We start from the raw sequence: 21,183 nt of genomic DNA on the forward strand, positions 1-21,183 counted from the left end.
AAAGAATGTGTGGTGATGTTTTCTCGGTATCATCTTTCCCTATTTCAACAGACAGAAAATTAGGAGACATCAATTTCATAAACCTTTCATCGAAAATTTGTTGAACGTCTCGGGGGTCCATTATATGAACAGATAGATAAAATGAGAGAATGAGAAAATTATCGGAGAGACAAAAAGAAATTAAGAAAGAATGAGAAATAAATTTAGACAGAATTGAGAATGTGAGTGGTTGGGGTTCGACCCCTTATTTATAGGGGTTGAACCCATTTCTGGCTGTTGGATGTGCTCCAGGGCTTCGATGGACTCATTTTAAGAGTCAACCGGATTAGAGTTGCTCTCTGCCAGCTTTAGTCCATATTTGTGAGTTTTGTCCCCACAATAACCAATGTGAATTGAGGACAACATAGGCGGGTGGGCGTCAGCAAAAATGTTTATGTCTTCACAAGACATTAGAATTGAATCTGATTTTTGTTCTAACCCAAACAAAGATGAGAAGTTTTATAAGGCCTCCTCAATTTTGTTAAAAGGCCTCCCCATAAATCATTTTACTTGCTAAATTATCACTGCGGGAGGCCTTTTAACAAAAATGAGGAAGCCCTATAAGATCTCCCAAAAAAGATTGGCTTAGACTGAGTCACTGTCTTGACCCCCACAAGTGTGGTAGTTCAATTTGCCTCCAAAAAGCCAAAAAGTTTCATTTTTTTTCCTTCATTTTTTTTTCCAAAAATACTTTTAGGGGTCAGAGTAGAACTAATTCTAAGACATTAAATCTGCCTCATCCCTCATTCTCTCCATTCATCACTCCTCTCCTCCGCCTCATCTCTCCTCCCTTTTAAAAATTCTTATTTTTACAAAATGTCTCATTTTTTTTTTTCGAAGACCACCATTGAAATCTTATTCTCATACAAAACCTAATTCTTATACTTTATCGAGCTAGAACTGGCCTGAGGAGAAGCACAAGACCAGCCAAATTCTGTCAAACCTAGAGGAGGATGTTAAGAAAAGACATTTTTCTCTAGACAAATGTAAATACATTTTTCTCTAAAACCACATATTATATCAACTCAAACAAGAGTTAGGCTAAAAAAAGATTTTCTACAAGGTCTTTTTCTTCTACTTCACTTTTTTTTGGGGAATTTTCTGATATTCAATTGTTATATGGATAATCGATTTTTCAGCCCTTATGAATATGGTTCATTACCAATATCAACCATATGTCATTTTTCTTACTAGTAAGTTGTTAAGATTCTCTGAGTATATATCTGTAGGCTAACCGATAAAGAAGATAATGGCTATAACAAATCCACAAGATAAAATTTAATAACACTTATGCAATTACACTGAATATAACTTCACAATAGATGATACCGAGTTTGCATTAAAAGGAATGCGTTCCGTACAACCATTAGGTACAAATCATGCACATATATGCATTCAACTATTTATATAGCAAAAGGACTAATCTATGTTGTGGTTATACTTCCCTGCCCTGACAGGAAGGGAAAAGAAAAATGCATACATTAAGTTGCCCAATACGGTATTGATCCTCTAAAGCAACCGAGGATTTAAAACATATACAATGCATTTCGACTTAAGTTATGCAGATACCAGATACAAGAAAAGAGTAGAAACATCAAGGGTTCTACCTGTAAAGAGTATGTTCGATAGGAAAGAACTTGCAGCACCCACTACTTCAATTCGAAGAAACTAAACAGAGTGGTGTTGATTTTGGATCGAGCTCCCAACAACCACGTAAGCTTCCATGATTTGCTCCTGTCAGCCGAAAAGCAGGAACCTGATGCGAGAATCTGAACAGTTCAATCCATGGAATAGCGATATATGAATCATGTCCGGATTCTCTTTTAGCCTTGAAAACAGTTTTAAAACAAGTAAGTTGTTGCAAACACAAAACTATTATCCAATTATCATGGTACACCTTTAGAACTTCAACCATCTTGTACTCACAAATTCGTAGATCAGAACTTTTCAGGTTAGAGTTGAAGTTCTCGTGTAATGCCCACACCTCCCCTTCTCTTGGGTAGATTTTATACATGTTTTTATCAGTTGACACTCCTCTTACCTGATGAGAGAGAGAAGCGGAATCATGCAAGATCTCACCTTTACCACTTGCCACCTTAAACGTCCCACAGCATATGGGGATGTTTCTGTCAAGCCACGAAATTATGCCTTTCAGTGGATCGCAGGATTCAAGCCATTTTATATACAATTTAAGATTTGGGCGTAATTTAACTTTCTCTATCTTCGCATAATACTTTGGAAAATCATCCAACTCGCAGTACAAAGCCCAAATTTGTCCAGGCCGAAACTTATCATCTGATTTGTCGTCATAGAAGTTGTAAAATACTGCCTCGGGACTTCCAATTCCCATCTCCTTAACAGCAATCGGAAGCGAAAGTGTATTTTCAATTCCAATGTTGGTGTAGTCAGTACTTCCTTCGACCCGCTTCTCACTCAGACCATCTGCAGACTTTTGAAGACGATTTCTATTTCTTAACTTTCGTCCTTCCATCATAGTATTATTCTCTTCAGGATTTCGCTTCTTTCGCTTATGGAAATTCTTGTCTTTTAGAGAATTAGAAGCGCCAATTGTTTCAGAATTCACTTTCATACCAATGTGATTGGATGTCTCTTTCAGATTACGAGGAAGGCAAGCAGGATCAAGTTCGAAAGATCCCTCCGGGACAGATTCTCGTTCTGTTCCAGTCATTCTGATTGAAGGAACCCTATGTGCAAATCTTAGAAGTTCATTCGGTGGTATTCGAAAGAAACTATTTCCATCGCTTATTGGTTTGAAAAGGCTCAAAAACCCTTCGACCTTAGCAAGATATACAACACTAACGCCTGATTCCTTTGTGTAATCTGATTGAACCTCTACAAATTCATACTCGTAGTTGCGGTTATTATCTGGATAAGAGCTCCAGCTAATATCCCAATCCTTGAAGATGGCCCAAGTTTCACCTTTCCTCGGATATATCATGTACGGACCTCTACTCTTGACTTTTTCGAAGTCAAGCTTATGAGAGAACATGGCAATATTATTAGTATCTAAAGTCTTCTCATTTCTGAATTTACCACAAGCAACGGGCAATCTCTTCCTAATCCACTCCTTCTCAAACTGGCCACCCAAATAAGAATCCAACCAAGTGATTCGCACCTTAAAACCTGGTGAATAGACGTGTTTGATCCGAGCGTAATATCTAGGCATTCCATCTATATCATCATAAATAGCCCAAATCTGACCAACTTTAAAGCAATCTTCTTTCCTATCCGAGTCAAAGTCATGAAACTCTGCATCGGGAACAACAAGAGACCCCAAAGTTTCTGTCCGTTTCGCCCCGGAAATTGGTTCAGATTCATTAACACCTCTCAATCTAACCTGGTTATCATCCATTCGAGTTGCTTCTAGTCCACTGTTCTCACATTCAGTAGCTTTGCTAAAGCTACTATGTTGAAGAACTCCCTCAACAGGTGAGCTTTCTTCATTAGAATCAACTTCCCAAACAAACAAATCTTCTTTCCCTTTGGTTTTAGTCACACGGGTAGGTTTTAATAGTGTTTCTTGGACTACTTTAAGATCATTCTGAGTTGAGCACTCTCTAATTTCGAAAAACGACTCTTTTTTAGCTATTGATGCCATTTTTTGAACACCCACATCAGAAGCAATAAATGTATTCTTGCAAACTTGACAGATCAATGCTTTGTTAACTATCTCTATGTAATATAAAAACCTCATATTACAAGAAGGACATGCAGTCCAAAAAGTCTTTCGCTCACACGAAAACCCTAGCTGGGTCTGTTCTTGTTGTTTATGTTGATGAGAATTCATGATTTTAGTACCAATATTCACAAGATCACTGAAATAATTCAAGTAAAACCCTTTTGAGTAGGTGATTTCTGAGGATAATGCCAGTAGGTGTATTTACAAATACTCCCCTGCAATTCAAAAACACAATCTTCTATAATTGACCCACAAATTTTCAAATCAAACAAGAACCAAAACAGAATACCTAATTTGACCAAACCAACTTAAACCCAAATCTCATATCTAAGAACACAAAAGGTAACCCATGAAAACTAACCAAAACTAGATTTTTTTTTTTTTTGTTACTAAACTAGAGAAAAAGATGAACAAAATGGAAATGCTTAAAACCAAATACCACTATCTTTTACACAATTTTAAGACCTAGACATATAAACATGCTTAGATTCTTTTCTAAAGAGGTAAAAAAGAAGAGTAACACTACATGCAGATCAAAAAAAACAGGAAACCTAAGAGAGAGAAAGAGATATATATAGAGAGAGAAAGAGATATATATATATATATATAGAGAGAGAGAGAGAGAGAGAGAGAGAGATTACTTGGGTGTGCCATTCCTTTCTCTTCTCTAGAGAGAGAGAGGGCGAAGAGAACAATGAGACTTGAAGAGAGAGAGAGAGAGAGAGAGAGAGAGAGAGAGAGAGAGAGAGAGAGTGATCAGAGAGATAGATTGGAAAGTTCAACAATTAAAGAAGGTTTTATTACGAAAAAAGTGCGCGGAACTATTATGAGTGTATAATTAGAGATAGCTCCCTCAGTTTGATCTTCATATACTGGAAAGTCACTATTTAATTTCTAATGGGTTATTTCCTAAATGACCCCCTAGTTTATAACCGGATTTCTCTCTGGCCCCATAGCTTACTGAAAATACCCATGTGGCCTACATTTCTTCTTTTCCGTCTACAACTAGTTAACATTAGGGTTATTTCCCTAATCGCCCCCTACTTTGTGACCAGCTTCCTGCCTAGCCCCCTACTTTACAAGAAATGCCCATATGGCCCCCTCCCGTTATAACACCGTTACTCTCTCTCTTCCATTTCTTTTCTCTCTCCTCCAACATGTTTTCTCTCTCTCTGCCACCTCGTTAAAACCTGTCAACTCATCATCTTCTCCGGGAAGGTCGTCGGCCGACCAATTTCCGGTCGGCGACCTTTAAACCTAAAAAAAAAAAATTCATCTCTCCTCTCTCTCTCTAAAAAAAAAAAAAAAAAAAAATTTCACCTCCCTCTCTCTCTCTAAACTCCGGCGAAGGGTAACCCCCTTCACCGGAGGACCTTTAAGGTCTGCCGGAACAGACCATCATGGTAACCCCCTTCGCCGGAGTTTAGAGAGAGGGAGGGAGGTGAAAAAAAAAATTTTTTTTTTTTTTTAAGTTTAAAGGTCGCCGGCCGGAAATTGGTCGGCCGGCGACCTTCCCGGAGAAGATGATGAGTTGGCAGGTTTTAACGAGGTGGCAGAGAGAGAAAACATGTTGGAGGAGAGAGAAAAGAAATGGAAGAGAGAGAGTAAAGGTGTTATAACGGGAGGGGGCCATATGGGCATTTCTCGTAAAGTAGGGGGCTAGGCAGGAAGCTGGTCACAAAGTAGGGGGCCATTAGGGAAATAACCCTTAACATTAACATTTCTAATCTCATTTGCCTTTACGTGTAGTCAGCAACATTTTTAATCTTCATCTGATTCTTTTCTTCCTTTTCACTATTTTTTCTCTCGAAATTAATTAACTTTCTATCTCTTTCTAAAATTAATTAATTAGTTATATATCGATAATGGTCTAGGTGCTCATAAGAATTTACTTGAGAGGAAAGTTTATGATTTCGTAACCGTCATAAATAAAATTTGAATGTCAAACCCGCTCTCATGTTAACATAGTTTATATTAGTTTCATGGTAGAATCAATATAGTTGTTTATTTATTCCTCTTCTTAACTGTATATCCTAATACGAGTATGGGTCATTGGTTACAACATTAGAAAGAGGGGGAGGGGGGGTATTTTGACCATATGAATTAGTAATGAAGTAAAAACACATAAGGGTAAAATGGATATAGAAATGTTAACGTTAACGATTGTGGACCGGAAAAACAAATGAAACCATATAGACACTTTCAATAAACTAGAGGCCTAAGCAGTCATGAATCAAGAGACCATTTTGGAAATAACCCTATTCTAATTTTGGAGTTACATTTGATGCAGCAGGACCAGAAAGTTACTAGGACTTCACGAGAGTAGTACTGTAATAGATAAGCACAGGAGTGGAAATTTTGAAGACTTTTTCCCAAATTTTAAATAAACTCAAGGTACTTTCAACGTAGCAAAATTCTTCTATACAAAATGAATTTTTTTTTTTTTGATGAGATTATACAAAATGAAAATAGAAACAGATTTTGAGCACAACCCCTGAGACCCACCCAGATAGATCATAGAAAACTAGAAAAAATGAAAAAAAAAAATTAGCGTTGGGTCCCCCAAATCTTGTATAATTTGGAGCCAGATACTAGATCATTCTGCCCCTCCAAAGACTTAATAAGGGTTCAAGACAATCTGAAATGTGTTCAAACAAATATCAATCTGTTGAAAACAAACTATAGTTTAGTAGACAACATATGTCGACCACATAGGTGAGATAACTATGACTAAATGTAAAAAAAACGCTTCGAAGAGAGAGGAGGAGAAAAAGGGAGGAAAGCAGGAGGGAGAATATATGCGAGAGAGGGAGAGAGAGCTTGACTTTGGTGGTGGTCTGTGAGGTGGTCGGCGAAAATAGGAAAGAAGGAGGTGGTTAGTATGTGCAAATAAATTTGACTTTGTCTTAGTCAAGTTGACCAAATCAGGGACAATGTGAGCGTAAATAACACTTTTTGTGTATCTAGAATGGGCTGCGGCTTTGGGGGAAACAAACAAATTGTGGGTACACAATTTAGATAAAAAAAAAAAAAAAAATTGTTCCCTACAAACCTGGACCACCAGATCTTTTCTTCACGTTGACAAAAGTCGTCTATAGACTGCGCCAGTGACCCTTCAAAAACTTTTGTTTCTCTAAAGTTTTCACTTTTTCCTATCATTTTTCCTATCCTCTCTTTGTTCCAGTTGGCCGGCCACAAAACCCTCGAGGAAGGTTTCGCCTGACACCCTCCATGAAAGATTCGCCTAAAACCCCTCGCCCTTTCATCTCAAACGAAGGTGGTGTCGTCGAAGGAAATCCTTCCTTCTCCGGTATAAAGAGGATAGAGAGAATGAAAAATTTAGAGAGGGGGAGAAGGAGAGGGAAATGGTGATTGTGGTGAGACGTGGTGGTGGTCTGATTTTTTTTAAAAGGCCCTTGGCAATAGAACTTTGCTAGTAACTTTTGCCGGCATAGAGAAGAAATAGTGGTGAGGGCACGGGAGCAACAAAATCACCATGGGTTGTGTTTGTTTTTATTTTGGTCTAAATCTGCATTGATGGACACAAAAATTATTAGATTTCATATGTGGATACTATGATGAAGCTAAAAAGGGTTTTGAATATAAAACTGAATTAAGTATTAATTCTGGAAATACAACAAACTACATCTGCTGAAACATAACTTAGTATACTTCCCAAGATGATTTCATCATATACTTGATCCACCAATAAACAAAAACTAAGATTATAAATTAGACTATGATAGAAATGACTACCAATCTAGCCTCGTCGACTAGATTGAAAATATTTCTACTGACTCGTCGACTAGTTACAGAAACAGGTATATCAAAAAAGAAACAACAGAATAATCTTCCATACCCATATCTGAAAATGAGCCCACAAAATTGCCTCAATATTTCTGTGTTTCGGGACCTGGGTAGAATAGAGATATTCTTCGATGACGCCATAGCTGAGCTTCCTCTTTCTGAAAGGAAGACAAGTTTGAATGGGCATCAGAATTATCAGGGACAAAATGGCAGTAAACAAAAAAGTTTGTTCATCTTTGAAAAATAACAAGTTTGTCGGTAGAGATAAGAACCTCGTCTGTTTAGTCAGAAGAAAGCAGATAAACTGGCAATGCTTTGGGATCTAGCTCCAAACAACCTTGTAGTTTGCCATTTCTTTCATCTATCAGCCTAAAAGCAGGAATTTGATGAGAGAATCTAAGCAATTCTACCCTTAGAATCTCCATAGTAACGTCCTGTCCTGCTTCACGTTCACTCCTGAAAACTGTCTCACAACCTGCAACTTGTTTTAATACCGAAACATTTATCGACTGAACCTTCTCTTCTAAGACTTCAACAATGTCATACTCACAGTTACCCAGGTCAGAAGATGACAATTCAGGATTAAAGTTCTTATATAATGCCCACACCTCCCTTTTCCTTGGGTAGATATCGAACGTGTTTTTCTGTTTAGTCGTTACTCCTCTTGATAGATGAGAGAAAACATCAGTATCACTGAATTCATTGTCTTCACCGTACATGAAAGTCCCAGAGCATATCGGCATTTCCTTGTCGAGCCACTTGATCGTGCCTTTGGGTAAAGCTTTGGATTCAAGCCATCTGATTTTCACTTTGAAATCTGGAAATAGTTCAACTTTCTTTATCTCAGCATAAAACTTCGGGAAGGCATCCAAGTCACAATATAATGCCCATATCTGACCAGTCTGAAATTTCTCACGAGACTTATCATCCTCGAAGTTGTGAAATACTGCCTCTAGAAGTCCAGTGGAGACCAAATTGGATGGTGAAGAGGGGTGTTTTGGTAAACCATTTCCGTTACCAAATGAATCGTAATGACTTTTCACCTGATCTGAACAACTGAAAATCTTCTCCATCGGATTTCCAGAAATTTCTTCATTGTTATGCTTTCTAGACACATTCTCACATCCTCCATTTACGGTAATTGTTTCGTCAGTGATTTCTCTAGTCTTCAGTGAATGGGTTGCTGAAGATTTAGAAGTATCAATACTTTGAACATTCTCTTTCACATCTATGGTGACGGGAATATCCTCCATGTTACTAGGCAAGGAAGCAGGATCGAGTTCGAAATATCCTTGCGGAACATCTTCCCTTTCAGTACCAGTCGTTCTAAATGAAGGAACCCTATGCGCAAATCTTAGCATTCCACTTGGTGGTATCATAAAGGAAGTAAATCTATTGTTTGGCTTGAAAAGGCTCACAAAACCTTTGACCTTAACCAAATATGCAACTCTAATCCCTGATTCTTGGTTATAATCTGACAGTACTTCAACAAATTCATACTCATACTTTCTATGAGTATTTGGGTCAGAGCTCCAATTAATATCCCAGTTTTTAAACACTGCCCAAGTTTCACCTATTCTGGGGTATATCTTGTGCAACCCTCTAGGCCCTTTCTCCCAGTCAACTCTATGAGAGAACATACCAATATCTTCAGTGTCTTCAGATTTCTCATATATGTAATTACCACAGCCGACAGGTAACTGTTGATTTATCCACTTGATCCCATCTCTGTCATCTGAATAAGGCTCCAACCAAGTGATCCGTACTCTGAAACTACCGGAACTGACTTTTCTGATCTTAGCATAGAATCTAGGCATGCCATCTACACCATCATAAATAGCCCACATCTGATCCACACCAAAACATTCTTCCTTCTTATCCCTGTCAAAGTCATAGAAATCTGGATCAGGTACTTCAAGTGTACCTGGAACTGGTTTGGTTTTGAGTCCGTTATTAGATTCGTCGGCCATTTTCGTACATTCCTCGTATTTGTCTTTTCCATTTTGTAAGCCTTCTTTAAGAGGTGTACCTGTTTTCTCTTTCTCCACCTTATCTTCATCAAAATCAAATGGCTTGTTAGTTCTACTAGCATCTCCTTTCATAAATTCTCCACCATATTCTTTTGTGGTATCGAGTGGCCCATTCTGCTTTGCCCTTTTTGAGGAGCCAACAATGTCTTGTTTATCACTTGGGGCTTCATTGTAACCAACCGCTTGCTTCCGCCGTGATGATCTCCGAGGATTATCCCCACTGGAGACTCCTGCGAAACTATCACCATCATATGCAACAAATGTTTTCGAGCAGCTTTGACATTGAAGAGCTTTGTTAACAGCGCTTCTGTAATTTTCATACTTATAATCACAAAAATAGCAAGTAGTCCAAAACGTCTGTCCGCTATTACAAGAAGGGCATGCAGTCCAAAAAGTCTTTTGCTCACTCGAAAACCCTAGCTGAGTCTGTTCTTGTTGTTTACGTTGATGAGAATTCATGATTTTATTACCAGTATTCACAAGATCAATGAAGTAATTTTGTGGGAAGCTTTATATTTCATAAGTAGACCCTTTTGACTATAGGTGATTTATGAGGATAATGCCAGTAGGTGTATCTACAAATACTCTCCTGAAATGCACAAACATGAACTTCTATAATTGACCCACAAATTATCAAATCAAACAAGAATCAAAACAGAAACCCTAATTTGACAAAACCAACTCAAACCCAAATTTTCATATCTAAGAAGAGAAAGCTAACCCATGAAAGGTAGTACCAAAATCCTACTAGAATGCATTATGAAAAATAACCAAAACTAGATTTTTTTTTTTTTTTTTTTGTTACTAAACTAGAGAAAAAGATGAACAAAATGGAAATGCTTAAAACCAAATACCATCTTTTACACAATTTTAAGACCTAGACATTTAAACATGCTTAGATTTCTTTTTTAAATAGGTAAAAAAGAAGAGTAACAGTACATGCAGATCAAAGAAAACAGGAAACCTAAGAGAGAGAAAGAGAGATTACTTGGGTGTGCCATTCCTTTCTCTTCTCTAGAGAGAGAGAGGGGGGGGGAGGGGCGAAGAGAACAATGAGACTTGAAGTGGGAGAGAGATTGATCAGAGAGATAGATTGGAAAGCTAAACCATCAAAGAAGGTTTTATTACGAAAAAAGTGCGGGGAACTATTAAGAGTGTATAATTAGATATAGCTCCCTCAGTTTGATCTTCATATACTCGAAAGTCACTATTTTATTTCTAATGGGTTATTTCCTAAATGACCTCCTAGTTTATAACCGGATTTCTCTTTGGCCCCCTAGTTTACTAAAAGGCCGTCGCTTTGGGGAAAGCAGAAAAGTTTCCGGGGAAGGCAGTGCAAAACCCAAAAAACGCAAACCAAACGCACCTTAAAAGTTGCCGGCAGAAAGTCGTCGGTCGGATGTTGTCGGCGACGGCCGGCGACTTCATCATCTTTTGTTTCTCTCCTATCTCTCTCTCTCTCTCTCTCTCCTCTCTCTATCTACTGCCTCTCTTTCTCTTTTGTTTCTCTCTCTTCTCTCCTTTCTCTCTCTAAATTCCGGCGGGAATGGTCCTATTTCAGAGGCAGAGAAACGTTTTGGGAGAAGCCATGTCAATCCCTGCACATTAAAATTGAAACAATCAAATAAACTTATCTGATCCTTTTTCAATCAATTGATTAATTATACTTTACTGAATAATTACATAAGCCAAAAAGAATAATTAGATGATAACCAGTAGTAGAAGTAACTGGACATAAAGAACACAATCCTTGTTCGTTCAAACCCATTTCGTATAAGCCTCCATCCCTTGAGAAATTGAACAAAGAATGAGTTAATCCTCCCTATGAATTGCCTTCGAATCAAAACCCTAAATTGAGAAGCTACTACTAGGCTCCATTATACTCCTGTATTCTAGTGAGAAAAACTGATAATAAGAATTAAAATAGAGATAAGTTAACTTACTGAGTTTTACTTCCCGGAGAATCAAAGATCTCTTGAATCTTCTCTGATTATGAACTTTAATCAAATCAAACGAAGAAATATTAGAGAGAGAGAGAGAGAGACAGAAGAGAGAGAGAGAGGCAGAAGAGAGAGAGAAGAGAGAGAGAGAGAGAAGAGAGAGAGAGAGAGAGGGTGATAGTCGGTCGGAATTAGAGTCGCCGGCGTTAATGGTGAAAGCCGCCGGAATCCGGTGGAAGTCGTCAGAGTTCTAGTTGAGGAAGAGGAGAAGAAGAAAGAATATAAAAAATTAAAAAGGTGATGTTTGGAGGAAACAAAAAAATTTTGTTTCCACCCAAAACTTAATTCCCCAGAAACTTTGTTTATTTCCCCAAAACACTGGCCTACTGAAAATACCCATGTGGCCTACATTTCTTCTTTTCCGTCTACAACACGTTAACATTAACATTTCTAATCTCGTTTGCCTTTACGTGTAGTCAGCAACATTTTTAATCTTCATCTGATTCTTTTATTCCTTTTCACTATTTTTTCTCTAGAAAATAATTAACTTTCTATCTCTTTCTAAAATTAATTAATTAGCTATATATCGATAATGGTCTAGGTGCTCATAAGGCAATTTACTCAGAGAGGAAAGTTTTATGATTTCGTAACAGTCATAAATAAAATTTGAATGTCCAACTTGCTCTCATGTGAACATATTTTATGTTAGTTTCATGGTAGAACCAGTATAGTTGTTTATTTATTCCTCTCCTTGACTCTATATCCTAAGATCTTGAAAAAAACTTAGTCATAGTAATAACTAGGACTCTTTAAACAAAAAAAAATATAAGTAGGACTCATATTAGAATAACCGAAGTTATCGTAGTAAATAGTGTGTTTTATTGTTTTTCAGAGTATGGATCATTGGTTACAACATTAGAAAAGGGAGGGGGGCCTATTTTAACCATATCGATTAGTGATGAAGTACAAACACATAAGGGTAAAATGGATATAGAACTGTTAATGTTAATGATTGCGGACGGAAGAAACAAATGAAACCATACAGACACTTTCAATAAACTAGGGGCCTAAGCGGTCATGAATCAAGGGACCACTTTGGAAATAACTCTATTCTAATTTTGGAGTTACATTTGATGCATTGGGACGAGAAAGTTACTAGGACTTCATGAGAGTAGTACTGTAATAGATAAACACAAAAAAGGAGGAGAAATTTTAAAGACTTGTTCCCGAATGTTTAAATAAACTCTGGTGTGTTTGGATGACGGAATCATGAATCCGCGAATTCATGAGTCCTTGGAATTCATGATTCCACGGATTCATGAATCCAAATAATATTTTTTTGATTTGTTTGGCAACTAATAAGAATCCTATGATTTATTATTATTTGAGTATTTTTAAACGCTTCTTTAGAAAAAATATTGAATAAACCTTATTCTCGAAACTCGTTTCTTCAAATATCGTTTCATTCGAGGAAATACAGATTTTGGGAAAAAAACGGGTTTTGGAGATAAACAATTATTTGAAGAAAAACTGATTTTCGAGAAAAAATAATGATTTTTCGGGAAAAAATAATTTTCAAGGAAAAACTTATTTTCGGGGGAAAAAATGATTTTTGAAAAAAAAATGTTTTAGAGAAAAAATGATTTTCGGGGAAAAAGCTGATTTTTGGGAAAAAAAAAATCGGAAAAAATAATGATTTTTGAAAAAAATAATATTTTTAAAATAGTTATTTTGTTAAAGGAAATATTTTTTTGTTGATTTCAAATTTGAAATTTGAATAAATTAATCCAAAATCCTAGCAAATCCCAGGGGGTAGGGTGGGATTTTGGTCCAATATAAATTTTGGAATTAAGAATCCTTAGGATTCAAGAGTCCTAGGATTCTTGGTAGCCAAATAGACCAAGGATTCATGATTCCTACTAGGGAAATTTTATAAGGTCTCCCCAATTTTGTTAAAAGGCCTCCCTATGAACCATTTTACTTGCTAAATTATCACTGAGGGGAGGCCTTTTAACAAAAATGAGGGGGCCCTATAAAATCTCCCTTCCTACTAAATCCCACTTTTGGGCAACCAAACACACCATCAAGGTACTTTCAACGTAGCAAAATTCTTCTATACAAAATGAAGATAGAAACAGATTTTGAAGACACGAACCCTGTGACCCAGATAGATCATAGAAAAATTCTTCTATAAAAATGAAGATATCTTGAGCGTTGGGTCCCCCAAATCTTGTATAATTTGAAGCCAGATACTAGATCGTACTGCCCCTCCAAAGACTTAACAAGGGTTCAAGACAATCGTAAATGTGTTAAAAAAATGTCAGGATGTTGAAGACAGACTATAGTTTAGTAGACAACATATGTCGACCACATGGGTTAAATAAATAGAGTTAATTCCTATTTGCCCCCCTACTTTGTGACCAGCTTCCTTTATGGCCCCCTATTTTCTGTAAATTCAAATTTGGCTCTCTATTTCATGTAAATGCCATAACTGCCCTTTCCATATTTATTTTTTCAAAATAAAATAAAAAAGAAAACATCAATTCCACCTCATTTCCCTCTCCCCCACACATATCTCTCCAACTCACCTCTCTCTCTCCAACTCACCTATCTCTCTCCAACTCACCTCTCTCTCTCCAACTCACCTCTCTCTCTCTCTCTACAACTCACCTCTCTCTCTCCAGCTCACTTCTCTCTCTTTCTCCAACTCACTTTTCTCCCTTTCTCCAACTCACTTCTCTTCTCCGACGAAGGTCGCCGGGGCGACATTCGTCGGAGAAGAGAGGTGATTTGGAGAGAGAGAGGTGACATGGAGAGATGTGCGGGGGAGAGGGAAATAAGGTGGAATTGAAGTTTTCTTTTTTATTTTATTTTGAAAAAATAAATATAGAAAGGACATTTACTTCAAAAAAGGGGCCATAAAAGAAGCTGGTCACAAAATAAGGGGCCAAATAAGAATTAACTTAAATAAATATGACTAAATGTAAAAAAAACGCTTCGAAGAGAGAGGAGGAGAAAAAGGGAGGAAAACAGGAGGGAGAATATATGCGAGAGAGGGAGGGAAGGTGGTGTCGTCCAAGGAAATCCTTCCTTCTCCGGTATAAAGAGGGTAGAGAGAGTGAAAATTTTAGAGAAAGGAGAGAGAAATGGTGATTGTGGTCAAACGCTGTGGTGGTCTGAATTTTTTTTTAAAAGGCTGTTGGCTATAGAACTTTGCTAGTAACTTTTGCCGGCATAGAGAAGAAATAGTGGAGAGGGCACGAGAGCAACGAAATTATCATGGGTTGTGTTTGTTTTTATTTTGGTCTAAATCTGCATTGATGGACACAAAAATTATTAGATTTCATATTTGGATACTATGATGAAGCTAAAAAGGGTTTTGAATGTAAAACTGAATTGAAGTATTAATTCTGGAAATACAACAAACTACATCTGCTGAAACATAACTTAGTATACCTCCCAAGATGATTTCATCATATACTTGATCCACGAATAAACAAAAACTACGATTATAAATTAGACTATGATAGAAATGAGTACCAATCTAGCCTCGACTAGATTGAAAATATTTCTACTGACTCGTCGACTAGGGTACAGAAACAGGTATATCAAAAAAGAAACAACAGTATAATCTTCCATACCCATATCTGAAAATGAGCCCACAAAATTGCCTCAATATTTCTGTGTTTCGGGACCTGGGCAGAATAGAGATATTCTTCGATGACGCCATAGCTGAGCTTCCTCTTTCTGAAAGGAGGACAAGTTTGAATGGGCATCAGAATTATCAGGGACAAAATGGCAGTAAATAAAGAAGTTTATTCATCTTTGAAAAATAACAAGTTTGTCGGTAGAGATTAGAACCTCATCTGTTCAGTCAGAAGAAAGCAGATAAACTGGCAATGCTTTGGGATCTAGCTCCAAACAACCTTGTAGTTTGCCATTTCTTTCATCTATCAGCCTAAAAGCAGGAATTTGATGAGAGAATCTAAGCAATTCTACCCTTGGAATCTCCACAGTAACGTCCTGTCCTGCTTCACGTTCACTCCTGAAAACCGTCTCATAACCTGCAACTTGTCTTAATACTGAAACGTTTATCGACTGAACCTTCTCTTCTAAGACTTCAACAATGTCGTACTCACAGTTACCCAGGTCAGAAGATGACAATTCAGGATTAAAGTTCTTATATAATGCCCACACCTCCCCTTTCCTTGGGTAGATATCGAACGTGTTTTTCTGTTTAGTCGTTACTCCTCTTGATACATGAGAGAAAACAGCAGTATCACTGAATTCATTGTCTTCACCGTACATGAAAGTCCCAGAGCATATCGGCATTTCCTTGTCGAGCCACTTGATCGTGCCTTTGGGTAAAGCTTTGGATTCAAGCCATCTGACTTTCACTTTGAAATCTGGAAATAGTTCAACTTTCTTTATCTCAGCATAAAATTTCGGGAAGGCATCCAAGTCACAATATAATGCCCATATCTGACCAGTCTGAAATTTCTCACGAGACTTATCATCCTCGAAGTTGTGAAATACTGCCTCCAGAAGTCCGGCGGAGACCAAATTTGATGGTGAAGAGGGGTTTCTTAGTACACCATTTCCGTTAGCAACTGAATCGTAATGATTTTTCACCTGATCTGAACAACTGAAAATCTTCTCCATTGGAATTCCAGAAATTTCTTCATTGTTAGTATCGATACTTTGAACATTCTCTTTCACATCTACGGTCACGGGAATGTCCTCGATGTTACTAGGCAAGGAAGCAGGATCAAGTTCAAAATATCCTTGCGGAACATCTTCCCTTTCAGTACCAGTCGTTCTAAACGAAGGAACCCTATGCGCAAATCTTAGCATTCCACTTGGTGGTATCATAAAGGAAGTAAATCTATTGTTTGGCTTGAAAAGGCTTACAAAACCTTTGACCTTAACCAAATATGCAACTCTAATCCCTGATTCTTGGTTATAATCTGACAGTACTTCAACAAATTCATACTCATACTTTCTATGAGTATTTGGGTCAGAGCTCCAATTAATATCCCAGTTTTTAAACACTGCCCAAGTTTCACCTATTCTGGGGTATATCTTGTGCAACCCTCTAGGCCCTTTCTCCCAGTCAACTCTATGGGAGAACATACCAATATCTTCAGTGTCTTCAGATTTCTCATATATGTAATTACCACAGCCGACAGGTAACTGTTGATTTATCCACTTGATCCCATCTCTGTCATCTGAATAAGGCTCCAACCAAGTGATCCGTACTCTGAAACTACATGAATTGACTTTTCTGATCTTAGCGTAGAATCTAGGCATGCCATCTACATCATCATAACAAGCCCACATCTGATCCACACCAAAACATTCTATCTTCTTATCCCTGTCAAAGTCATAGAAATCTGGATCAGGTACTTCAAGTGTACCTGGAACTGGTTTGGTTTTGAGTCCGTTATTAGATTCGTCGGCCATTTTCGTACATTCCTCGTATTTGTCTTTTCCATTTTGTAAGCCTTCTTTAAGAGGTGTACCTGTTTTCTCTTTCTCCGCCTTATCTTCATCAAAATCAAATGGCTTGTTAATTCTACTAGAATCTCCTTTCATAAATTCTCCACTGTGTTCTTTTGTGGTATCGAGTGGCCCATTCTGCTTTGCCCTTTTTGAGGAGCCAACAATGTCTTGTTTATCACTTGGGGCTTCATTATAACCATCTGCTTGCTTACGCCGTGATGATCTCCGAGGATTATCCCCACTGGAGACTCCTGCGAAACTATCACCATCAGTGTCTCGGTTCCTTCCAGTGTCACAACTCTCACCAGACTCCTCCAAATTCCTTTTCCTGTTTCCCGAGGGTTTAGTATCCATATTCATCTCTTTTTTTCCCTGTCCCTCGTCCATCGGATGATTGATTTCTTCTTTTCCTTTAGATTGAGAATCCACACCAGCATTAGATGTTCCTCCCATGTTTGTGAATGGTTCTGCTACTTTTTCATGATTTCCCCTTAGTCCTGAATTGGAGGGAGAGTTCCTAACTGTACTTTCTGAACCTTTCTTCGGACCATCAGGAGCCGGGCCTTTTTTCTTTGGCACACTTGACTGCTTCTTAGGTCCTTGAGGCACTCCTTGCGCATATAAATCATACGCAACAAATGTTTTCAAGCAGTTTTGACATTGAAGAGCTTTGTTAACAGCGCGTCTGTAATATTCATACTTATAATCACAAAAATAGCAAGTAGTCCAAAACGTCTGTTGGCTATTAGACACCTCTGGTTGGGTTGTTTGTTGCTGTTTTTGCTGATGAGGATTCATCACATTATTGGCAGGCACCTCTGGTTTCCTGGCATTATTCCCATTTGACTGCGGCTGAGATTGCTTTGGTAAAGTAGCTTTTTGTGGAGCATTACGTCTCATATCATGCATTTTCCGTTTTACAGGATCCAAAAGAATCCTCTGAGCTTCCCCTAAAAGTTTGAATGCAGCTTCAGCCCCAGGAAATCTGTTTTTGTCAGGATGGAGTAAAAGAGCAAGCTTCCTGTACTGTTTCTTAATGGCTGTCTCATCTGCAGTTTGCTCAATCTGAAGAATCCCATACCAGTCCATTTCCGTCCCTGATACCTTCTGCTCTGAAGCATAGTGTACATCACAAACTGTTTGCATTTGGAATATATTTTCCAGATTAGGGAACAGTTTTTGGGCTTTAAGAACTATTCTTCGAGCTACTGAAAAATCTTGTGTTTGCATCTTTTTCTCGGCAATTTCCTTGGCTCTAATTGCCTCTTCTTTGTTGCACTCCATAATTGACACAAATCTTGAACGACAATGATACTTATTTCTTGTCTGATTTGTGAGTCAACTATGCAACTTTCTAGTGGAAGTAACTAAAATAGAGCCTTGCCCTCCGAAAGCAGCAGATGAAATAGTGATTTCAACACGCCATAGTCCTATTTATCACCAAAATGACAAAAGCTTATTATGAAATTTGATAAAGTCAGAAAGCAAAAGCATATAATGAAAACAATTTGGACACAGACATTGATACATGTTATAATAGGATATAGATTTTTACCTGAGAAATAACTACAGCCTTAATGGAGTTGAACAATGCTCGCCTTTGACCTTCCGAACAGGCCTTCTGGTGTAGCAAAAATGACCTCGGACACCAACCAAATGCCCCCCAAGATGCAGGTGGTTAAACACAACAAGTTTGTCCTCGCAGATACCTATTTTCAAAACCATGAAAGTAAATGGCTGTAAAACTAAATATAATCAACCAAAAGAAACAGAGAATACTGCCCAAATCAAAAGATTGACTATCAGCCTTGTGTCTACCCAAAATTCTATTAGAAAACCAATCACATGAAAGTTCGTCGTGAACTTTGATCACATGAAGAGAACAAATGAACAATATTCATGGAGAAAACGGAAGGCAAACGATGAAACCTAAAACTAAGAGACAAGACTTATCTAACAACTGTTGAAATCTTATTTTGAGAGTGAATGAAGCACAATATATCAAAATACAGAATAAATCAAGAAACCCATTTTCAGAATCTGAAACACAAATTCATGGAGCTCACTCTAGAAAATAAGTGAACTAATAAACGGATCGAAAATGTTTCATGAAAAATATAAAAAAGACAACTTTATTTCGAAAAAAAAGAATTCCAACAGTAACTTTGAATCAAAAGAACAAATATATAAAGATAAAATTGAATCTTCACCTTAAACACCTACTTCTCAACAAAAATTTCCTATATTAACCAATACCAAGAAACACAAAACCCTAATTAGCCTTAAATAGTGATCCAAACAAACCATGCAAGTAAAATGAAATCAAAAACCAAAAGAGTAACCTATCAGGTTATATCAACATAAAACTTAAACCCTTAATACAAATAAACAGTAAAATTGAGAAAACGATTTGAAACTAAAACGAGATAGATTTTCAAAATCATACTAATAAGATCTTTTACGAACTTAAGAAATACAGACACCTGGAAGAAAAGAAAAAATAACCTAATATTCATGAGGGTCCAACAAACACAATCAATGGGTATTGAAGAAAACTTAGAGAGAGAAAATGACTTACAAATTTGCTTCTGGGTTAGAGAGAGAATCAGAAATTGAAACTGGTCTCTCTCCCTGATAGAAGAAATATAAGAGTAGAGAGAGAGAGAAAAATAAAAAAAAGAGAGGGAAAGGAAAGCGGGAACTAAAAAAGAAACAAAATTTTGTTCTCTTTCAACCCCAACAATTTTAACGCAATGGTTTAGTGGAAGAGATTTCTAACAAAATGTTGTGACATTATTTGACATTGACAAGGAGTGCCACTCCTAAATTTAAAATATGTTGGGGAATAGTTCCAACTCTACTTTTTTGTCGAATGATCGTTAATTGTTATGTCAATTGCACCTCTCAAACTCGTTGAAAATAACCATATATAGGTACACTCCGGTATAAATATGCTAAAATAGTCTTCAGAAGTTCTCAAAAAGTTTTTTATCAGATTTTAAATTGCAGTTCTATTTCAACAACAACAAAAAGAAGTTGCAGTTCTAGATTTTTCGCGGGACTTGGACACATTCCATAAATAGTCATAGTTACGCGAGCCATTAGGAACTTAGTTTAAACCTACGTTACTGATTTATCAACAAAATTATAATATCATTCTCTTTTAGTTATTTGACATCTATTTGGACTATAATTAATTTTTCTTTTTAACGAAGACTACAATATCATTTGGTTAAAGTAATTCTTTAACTCAATTATTTGTCAATGAAATTATAATTGAAGCGCTATAAAAGATACAATGTGAAAGATTCTGTAAAAACAAAATATAATTATAGATTTAATGACCTTACAAACTTAGATAAAGAGAATCTTATGTTTTAGGTTTTAATGTCGTTAAGTTTTAATATTAATTTATTCTTAAAATATCGATAAGATGAAGATTTGTCTATTGAAAAATACACAACGTCTTATGTTTATATCTTTTGTTACAGATTTAGTCATTCTCACTTTTTCTATTCTTAAATCAATAACTTTAAAGACAAACCATAATATGATGAACTACATATGAAAAAAGTCTTTATCAAAATCTTGCAAACTAATTCCAATTTTGTTATGTTTATCACTGGAGAAAAGATTTTGTCTTAAATGGACATTTTTCAAATATGCAATGAACAGATTAATCATTTGAGGAACCAAATATAATTTTGACGTATGAATTCCAAATTTGACAAACCAAATGAATTTTTGACAAAATTTAGCTAACTTCGCTTAAGGCATAACGGTCTCTATGGGACTAAAGTTTTTTTTTTGAGAATTCGACTACGGTCTACGTTAGTCGTTACAAGGCATTGATGCATCATGGAGATGTAATGAGCACGATAACCGCCTACTTAAAACTGAGAATGAAAGAAGCCTAAAACCCGACAACGAAGAGGCCTAAAGCCCGACAAATTATTACATTATTCATAGCCTAAATTACATAGGATAAATCTTGATAACAACTGCTTCCACCGAGACTCGATCCCACGACCTCATGGTCTTAAGAGGGGTGTCCATCCGTTACACCAAAGGGTGGTGGACGGGACTAAAGTTGTATCTTATACGAAGCCCATTTAGAAGATGTTTAATACTTCCAAATTAAGATAGGGAGATATTGCTATTTATT

At 36.9% G+C, this 21,183-nt stretch overlaps 2 protein-coding genes across 3 annotated transcripts; both read right to left on the reverse strand.

Annotated features, from left to right (window-relative positions):
• Nucleotides 1-1,316: 1,316 nt before the first annotated feature.
• Nucleotides 1,317-10,641, reverse strand: LOC147559351 (uncharacterized). Of its 2 annotated transcripts, none has more exons than XM_086661245.1 (2): nt 10,565-10,641; nt 1,317-3,954 (listed from the first exon to the last, which is right to left on the reverse strand). In XM_086661245.1, exon 2 carries the CDS (start codon nt 3,845-3,847, stop codon nt 1,694-1,696), a length of 2,154 nt encoding a protein of 717 aa, XP_086517371.1. In that variant the 5' UTR covers nt 3,848-3,954; nt 10,565-10,641; the 3' UTR covers nt 1,317-1,693. The 2 variants fall into 2 exon arrangements, with proteins under 2 accessions (XP_086517371.1, XP_086517370.1); XM_086661244.1 differs by lacking the exon at nt 10,565-10,641 and adding an exon at nt 4,381-4,552.
• Nucleotides 7,593-19,732, reverse strand: LOC147559352 (uncharacterized). The gene is made up of 6 exons (XM_086659166.1): nt 19,597-19,732; nt 18,617-18,727; nt 15,391-18,448; nt 15,158-15,263; nt 7,819-10,086; nt 7,593-7,704 (listed from the first exon to the last, which is right to left on the reverse strand). The coding sequence occupies exons 3-5, from the start codon at nt 18,300-18,302 to the stop codon at nt 7,828-7,830; spliced, it is 5,277 nt and encodes a 1,758-aa protein (XP_086515292.1). The 5' UTR covers nt 18,303-18,448; nt 18,617-18,727; nt 19,597-19,732; the 3' UTR covers nt 7,593-7,704; nt 7,819-7,827.
• Nucleotides 19,733-21,183: the final 1,451 nt, after the last annotated feature.

This window comes from Eschscholzia californica, unplaced genomic scaffold (genome assembly GCF_041429995.1).
Source record: "Eschscholzia californica isolate CP2 unplaced genomic scaffold, dmEscCali1.0.p SCAF_2, whole genome shotgun sequence".
NCBI lineage: Eukaryota > Viridiplantae > Streptophyta > Magnoliopsida > Ranunculales > Papaveraceae > Eschscholzia > Eschscholzia californica.

Coding starts and splice junctions, on each gene's coding strand:
- LOC147559351 (XM_086661245.1), bottom strand. CDS start 3,847: ATGAATTCTCATCAACATAAACAACAAGAACAGACCCAGCTAGGGTTT.
- LOC147559352 (XM_086659166.1), bottom strand. CDS start 18,302: ATGGAGTGCAACAAAGAAGAGGCAATTAGAGCCAAGGAAATTGCCGAG. Junction 15,264..15,390: donor GTTTATCTGCTTTCTTCTGA/CTGAACAGATGA, acceptor TCCTCCTTTCAG/AAAGAGGAAGCTCAGCTATG. Junction 10,087..15,157: donor GGGCTCATTTTCAGATATGG/GTATGGAAGATT, acceptor TATGAAATATAA/AGCTTCCCACAAAATTACTT.